At 45.3% G+C, this 7,885-nt stretch overlaps 1 protein-coding gene across 1 annotated transcript in view; it reads right to left on the reverse strand.

Annotated features, from left to right (window-relative positions):
* C8B (complement C8 beta chain) overlaps positions 1–3,247 on the reverse strand; it is a 43,289-nt gene extending 40,042 nt beyond the window's left edge. Inside the window, exon 1 of the mRNA XM_086390189.1 lies at positions 3,062–3,247. Coding sequence (XP_086246315.1) covers positions 3,062–3,153 — 92 coding nt within the window. The 5' untranslated portion in view covers positions 3,154–3,247. The remainder of the gene's footprint in view (positions 1–3,061) is intronic.
* Between the last annotated feature and the right edge of the window lie 4,638 nt (positions 3,248–7,885).

Genomic DNA, 7,885 nt, shown 5'->3' on the forward strand with positions numbered 1-7,885 from the left:
GACAGGCATTTAACGTTTTCTTTTTGAAGGACATTTACAGTTTTTCATCGTTTGGCAATTGCAAACAATGTAACAGCAAACACCCTTCTACGAGGTGTTGGAATGTATCCCCCACGTAAAGTCTGACAAGAATGAACCTGCCTTTCCTCGAGGTGTGTGGAATGCTGAGGACATATTTCACTCAGTTCTTGTCTCCTAGTCTTTCTAACAGGAGTCTCTGATCAAAATAAAGATGGATCCACCATGCACGGCAGGATTAGGTCAGCAGTAAATTGCGAGCCATCAGTTTATATAGATGGGGTATGTCAATATATTTTGGCTTTCTGTAGAAATGCCCTGACACAACAACTTTCTTGTCACACACAATTTGTTAGGCAGCTGCATCTCCTTTGCAAATAAAATCCTTCCTCTTTGCTGGAAGGGGCAGCTTCTGGGTGGCAGGTTTTCCATTTCTCTTCTCTGTGTCATTTGCTGTTGTAGACATGGAATTTAAAGCCACATCTCAAGGCAACACATGTGTGGTCCAGAGATACAGAAATGGCCTTGGAGTCCAGCAAGGCAGATCCACAATGCAGGTGGAGAAAGGAGAATGTATTAGCAAGAGGCAGAAAAATACAGGGGCTCTGGAACCAGAAAAAAAAAAAGGGATTTGGATCCATATTTTGTTACATATTAAGTGAGGAATCCTGAAATAGTTGCACTCTCTCTCCAAACCTCAGTTTCCTTCTCTGTAAACTGTAAATGATAGCACTTACCTCAAATAGCTGTGAGGATCAGACCTAATACATCTAAATGCCTTACATAGAGCAGCAATAAATAAACACACGTCTGTCTTATGAAGATGGAATGAGAATTTCATCTGACTTGATTAGAAGAGTAACTAAAATTGGTAGCCTTTCTTAGCTAATATGAAGGTCTCAGCATTTTCTGTTGCAGAACTGAAGGCTATTCTTCCATTTCATCTAAGGGATTCAAACATATGCCATGTTCAAGACTGCTCCATGGGAATCACAGGTCGAGGCCAATGCACTAAATCTGGATTCAGCTAAGGGTTTGAGACTCATGAGATGTGAATGAATCTCTTCTCCTTTCTGAGGACCCACTTGCTGCTCTGCATAGTGTGAATAGGTACAACAGCCATCTCATGACATCACTGGAGGGTTCAGCAAGGTTTCCCAGCCTGTCAGCTTCACTCATCTTACCCCTTCATGTCCTACATCCAAGTGAACTTCCTAATATGGAAGTCTGACTGTGTCAATCCTTCCATGGCTCCCCACTACTGAGGATAAAGTTCAAGGTCCTTAGCCAGAGTACTGGTGCCCCCTCCGAGCTCTTTCCAGGATCTGACTCCTGCCGACTCTGCCTTGGTCCTGTCTTTGGCAGCTCCTCACTTTAGCTTGCTCCCTGAGTAGCTCAAATGATAAAGAGTCTGCCTGCAATACGGGAGACCTGAGTTCAATCCCTGGGTTGGGAAGATACCCTGGAGAAGGGCATGGCAACACACTCCAGTATTCTGGCCTGGAGAATCCTATGGACAGAGGAGCCTGGTGGGCTACAGTCCATGAAGTCACAAAGAATTGGACACGACTGAGTGACTAACACTATTGCTACACCTTGGCATGGACATGCAGCTGCAGGAACAAGCCAGGCTCTTTCATCTCCACACCCTTGTCCAGGCTGCTGCTTCTTCCTGGAATGCTCTTCACCCTCTCCCATTTGGCAAACACCTACTCCTACAGAAATATTCAGCTGAACCCTCGACTCTTCTAGAAGCCTCTCCACACTGTCTTCGGTAAAGCCAATCACCCCTTCACCCTCTCCCATTTGGCAAACACCTATTCCTACAGAAATATTCAGCTCAACCGTCCTCTCTTCTAGAAGCCTCTCCACACTGTCTTCGGTAAAGCCAATCACCCCTTCTTCTCTGGTTTTCCACTTGTTCCTGTACTCTCTCTCGCAACAGTACACCTAGATGTGCTCCCATGTTGATTTTCTCCACGAGAACATGACCCCTTTGTGTCCTATTCATCTCAGCATCCTGAGAGCCTGTGAGAGGTCCCACACAGGGGTCCACATGTGGGTAGGGTTGCTATAACCCCTTTAAACCCTCCTGATAGACACATAGTACACACAAGGAAGGCCTTGGCTGCTTCATTCTTCTCAGGACCAAGTTGAGGTTCTTTCTATCATAATAGCTAACAGTCATTGAGTGCCCAATATGGGCAGTGAAAACTCACCGCCCTGGTCTCGGGTGGTGCCCAGCAGGGGCTGAGTGCTCAGCAGAGCTGACACCAGGGGCCGTCCAATGGGCACCAGCTGCTCCTCCCATGAGAGGCTGTGCATGCACAGCCTTTATGTGATGAGTGAGAGAAATGATGTTAACAGTCCTTCCTCCGATGGAACGGCTCACAAGGAGCCTGGGACACGACAGCTTCAGCCTCTCTCTGCAAGGGCAGCAGCTTCTCCCACACCAGGACGATCCCCCAGCTGATACATCACTGAGGCTTCCTTCACTGGATCCCGCCTTGAACTTTCACTCAGATTAAGTTTGAGCTTTCAACTCAGATAGTTTCTTTAGCCTGTTTTGCACCCAATTAAAAATAATCCTAAAAGATTGAATATCTGGAGTTTGTGTGTGTGTGTCGGGGGGAGGGTGGTTTGAGAGCAAAAATTTAGCCTGATGAACAGGTAGAGTAGGTCACTCTTGCATTAAAATCATTGCTATAAGTTGGCTTTTCTTCCTCCATACATAACAGACCTTTTGCTTAAGGAAGTATGCTGAGGCTTTGTTCAGAATACAGAGCAAGGATCCTATTCTTCTTAGCGTGATAAAATACCTTTAAACGCGTCAGTTTCCTACGAGAACTTTTGTTGAAGTCAGTGGCTGGGTTCCACAATAATTTGAAGAGTTGTTGATATAGTGCAATCAGATGCATGTAAATTGCTTCAGGAGATGTTCCTTATTCAATAGGCATGTGACAAGGAGAGAGGGTCAGCATGATATGGCTTTATATTCCCCATCATATTATTGATTAGGAAGTCATTTGGAACTATCACCTACCTGGAGCTGGGCACACTGAAAGATCCCAGGGCAGCACAGAGAAGAAACAGCTCTGCTGGTACCCTCCAAGCCCATGTCCTGGAGGTCTTCATTTTCCCTCTGCGACAGGAAGTCTGACTGCAGCTCCCAGTTCCATGAAGAGTCTACCCAGGGAGTCCTGTCGTCAGCTTCTGTTTCCGGAGAGTAAACAGCTGGGCAAAGTAAACAGAAAGCCACCAGTGACCAGAAACACCTAGACTTTGCACAGACAGAAGACTTATCTGGGACTCCAGACACCAACAAGAATGGTGGAAAGCTTAGATTTTATTCACGTGTAATGGATTCTGGCAGAGAAAGCAATGGCACCCCACTCCAGTACTCTTGCCTGGAAAATCCCATGGACGGAGGAGTCTGGTAGCCTGCAGTCCATGGGGTTGCTAGGAGTCAGACACGACTGAGCGACATCACTTTCACTTTTCACTTTCATGCACTGGAGAAGGAAATGGCAACCCACTCCAGTGTTCTTGCCTGGAGAGTCCCAGGGACGGGCGAACCTGGTGGGCTGCCGTCTGTGGGGTCGCACAGAGTCGGACACAACTGAAGTGACTTAGCAGCAGCAGCAGTAACAGATTAAACATTTGTCTCCAGCATTTACTGATAACCCTGAGAGCCACAGTGATAGCAGCACATGAAAAAGTTCAATAAATACCTTTTACTTATCACCTGCACCCTTCACCTATCACCTCTCCCGTGTTAAAGGTAAGAAGACTTGATGGTTTAGCACAGCAAAAGCAGGTGCCATTCATGTAGGGTAATTCAGACTTGTTTTATTTGAGCCTGGAAAAATGCTTCCCCTTTGAATTTTCATCTCTGAATGGCACTCTGTGCCCTGTCATTTTTACGTACCATTAAACAGGATGAAGACAAAATGTGATTCTCAGGGTCTCCTGTTTTCATTTTTGGCCATTTCACAAGGCATGCAGGATCTTAGTTCCCCAACCAGGGACCATACCCGTGCCCCTTGCATTGGAAGAATGGAGTCTTGTCCACTGGACCACTAGGAATGTGCTCTAAGGGTCTCCTGAAATGGCATAATCCAAGCAAACGTTCACTTTGATACCTGTAGAAATGATTCCTAGAAACGATTGCCTGTGGCCACATGTGAGGTGTGTCTTTACATTTTCAGGTCCATTGCAGCCGAAGCATTAGCCCTGACTCCCAACCTGGAGGTGGTACCCACCCTGCCTGGCAAGGAGCACAGAGGTGTGGTGTGAAAGAGGCATGGTGAAAACTCAAAGGTCATATACAAATGGCCCCGGCTCTCAAATGTACCCCTACCACTGACCTCTCAGGATCAACAAGTTAAAGTCCAAACTTCACTGACCAGGCATTTACAAAACCAATCTTCAGACCATAGAGAGTTAAAGGAACGGGGCCGACAACCATCCTATCTCTGTTGATCAGGCGGGTGTAGGTGAGGGTCCTAAGAGGGAACAGGCAGTGGGCAACTTGAGGGTGGTCTGGTAGAAAGAACACAGACTGGATTTGCCTTCCTTGAACAAGCTACCTAATTTCTTTGAGACTAATTTTTTCCCATCTGGAAAATGGGGATCATGATTCATTAATACTTAGCTCATAAGGTTGTTTTGAGGCTTAACTATATAAAACATTAAACCCTTGACTTATTCCTGACACGGGTTGGAAGCACCAGCCTGCTCCCTGTCCTGCCCTGTCTGCTGAAACAGCTGGGCTGGGGTTTGGGAGTGCAAACAAGGAAGAGTGGCAAGGGGATGGATGGAAAGCCGCAGAGGGCAAAGGCCCTTCACAGTAATTGTGCCCAGAACACGGAACACAAGCTCTGCTCTCAGACCCTCCCGTGTGCATTCCACTTGTCATTATCCCAAGCTCAAGGCACCATCTCATCGCTGTCCCAAAGGATGCAGTGACCTGAACTTTGACACAATTGATTGTGGTAGTTAATCATTTGTAAACAAGCAGAAAATTGCATTTCAAGAAAGATCCATGTCCTTTCTCGTTTCAGCTTGCCTTTAAGAGGAGCCACATCTTTACACGATGGGGTTCTTGTTCAACCTCCTAAACTTGAAGGACTCATGGAGAAAGCCACACATTTTAGAGAAAACAGTTACATGAATGAGTCAGGTGCTCACTCACCTCTAGATTTTTTATACATGCTGTTCCTTCTTCTCAGAATATGTGCCGTGTAGCTAAATATAAGTCATTTCTTATGTTTCATATTAACATCACTTTCTCAAGAAAGTCTTCCCAATGGACTTTTCTGGGCTTGATTCCAGGCACCAATGGGTCTCCTGGAATTCCAACCTCATAGCGCCCCCTGGTGGCTTTAGGTGCTACTCGGCCTCAGGCTGTGGTGATAATACAGGTATTTTTCATGGACAGTTCTTAGCAATCTAACAGTTTTCCCCATATATCATCTTGTTTGATCTTGACAAAAAAAAACGAAGTGTCATCTTATATGCCTCTGAGATAAGGTTCCTCAATTGGTTCTATAGTTGATAAGAGATAAATCTATGGCTAGATTCAAGTTGTTTTTTTTTTTTCTTCCTTATTCCTAACCTCTTCTTTTTATAATTCCTACGCTTTACAAACGTCCTCTTAGGAATTTATAGGACTGATGAATATCTAGTACAATGATCACACCTGCCTCTCCACTCTCTGGCCATAGCTCTCTTCTTTGGCCAGGAAAGTGGGTTTTAAAACAATCATGGGCCTTCAGGCTTTTAAATGATATGTAGCAATTCATAGCTCCAGGTCTATGGACCTACTGACAGTGTTGTTTTTCCCCACTTTGATAATTAATTTTCTAGCCTCCTAAACCAATGCTACATGGTTTAGGTTTTTGTTACAGTAACATTCCACTCCTGGTACCCACTTTTTTGTAGTAGTTAGCTTTTGCTGTATAACAAATACTCCCCAAACTTGCCAGCTTAAAAGAATGGCCGTTTATAAGCTCAAAATTCTTTGGGTCATCAAGTAATTCTGGGCTAAATAAGCTGGGTGGTTCTGCTAGTCTTGCCTGGGTTCACTCATGCAACCTCAGCCAGTTAAGAGGGTTGGCAGGGGGCTGGTTGCTACAGAATGGCCTTACTTACCAGCCTGAGGATCCATCCTTTCAGTCTATACATCTGGGTTGTTGGCCGATGTGATGGGATAACTGAGCAGCATGTCTCCAAAAAAGACTAATTAACCAAGGCTCTTTCACGGTGGTCTTCATGGTTCCAAAGAGCAGCAGGAAAGCATAGGCTCCAATGCACAAGTGCTTTTAAAGCTCTGACTGAAGTATGTCTTAAGACATGGCCAAATCCACATTCAAGAGATAGAGACATAGATAATATCTGTTGATAGGAGGAAAAGCAGAGTCACTTTGCAAAGGGGTGTGCATCAGGGTTTGTTGGAGAGAATCTGGGGACATTTTGCAATCCACCTCAAACATGCTACTTTCATGCTGAAGCAGTTAAGAGCCAGCGTGCCTTGTCCATTTCTCTCTTCTTCTGTGCTGGTGACTTCAAAGCATGTGCTAAGGTAACAGTGTCTTATGATGGAGGGAGCCTACAGCCCTGACACTGGTTGAGGAGAGTCCCTGCTGATCCATGAGGAACTTCCTATGAGTGAGATTTAAACTTTAATTGCACTATTTCGTTGAGACTTTGTGGTCTATATGTTACTACAGCAACAGCTACCCTACCCTGGCTAATATACTCTTCTGCTACATACAAAATTCAGTGTGCACGTGTGCTTTTCTATAGGAAAAAGTCTATAGCCCTCCTCAGATTCCAGAAGGATATGAGACTCAAAAGAAGTAAAAATAAAATAACACAAGAAGCAAAAATTCCCTCAAGAGCTAGAACTTCTTCAGCTCACAGAATTATCTGTGGTCTCTTTGAAGGCAGTGCAAAGCAGTCTGAAATGTTTGGGACATCAGACAGACCTAGATTGGCATTTCATTTCTCTCATTTATTACCTTATATCCTGAACAAATCCCTTAAGCTCCCCGAGCACTGGTTTCCCTCGTTTCCAGTGTAGGCTTGTTGAAATAATATTTCAATAATCATTTACTGAGAGCTACTAGATGCCAGGTACAATCCTAGGTGCCTAGATATACAAATGAGTATGTAATAGACCTTCCTGTAAGAGCTGGCACCATGGTGAGAGGGACAGACACAGTCATATATCAGGGCAGTACCGTGGTTTGGATTTAGCCAAGTGTGTGTGTGCACATGTGTGCACCCGCATGGGTGTGCATGTGGTCACTGGGAAATGTTTCTCAGAAGTGATGCTTGAGTTGGCCCCTCGGGGGTCAGGAGGAGTTAACAAACCAAGCACCAAAGGGAGGGTGTGTGGCAGTTCAGGGAGAGGCCAGAAAAATCAAGATGCAAAGGTGAGAAATTACACTGCATGTGCGGGGAACCTAAGACAGTCAGTGTCGCTGGAGTCTGGAGTTCAGCTTGAGTAGTGGAAAGGAATGAAGCTAGAGAGGCAGATGGGAGTCAGAAGTAGGGCTCAATGGGCAGGGCTAATGATATGGATTTTATCCTCAGTGCAAGGGGGAGCTCTCGATGGGTTTCCGGAGAGAAGGAAGGGGGTAGCTTTCTTTGTGAGAGAGATTGCTAGGCTGCAGTATAGAGAATGGATTAGAGGGAGGCGAATTGGAGCAGAGAGACCGGTTAGCAGACTGTTATAATAGTCCTTTGAAAGATGATGAGGGCCTGAATTAGGGCAGTGGTGGTGCCAAAGCAAAAGAGGGCATAAACACAGTATCCGTCTCCTGTCGTTGAGAAAAGCAAATAACATACTCTTCGTGAATGG

Source organism: Bos grunniens, chromosome 3 (assembly GCF_055505025.1).
Source record: "Bos grunniens cultivar Pamir isolate PY7600 chromosome 3, Bosgru_T2T1.0, whole genome shotgun sequence".
In the NCBI taxonomy this organism is placed as follows: domain Eukaryota; kingdom Metazoa; phylum Chordata; class Mammalia; order Artiodactyla; family Bovidae; genus Bos; species Bos grunniens.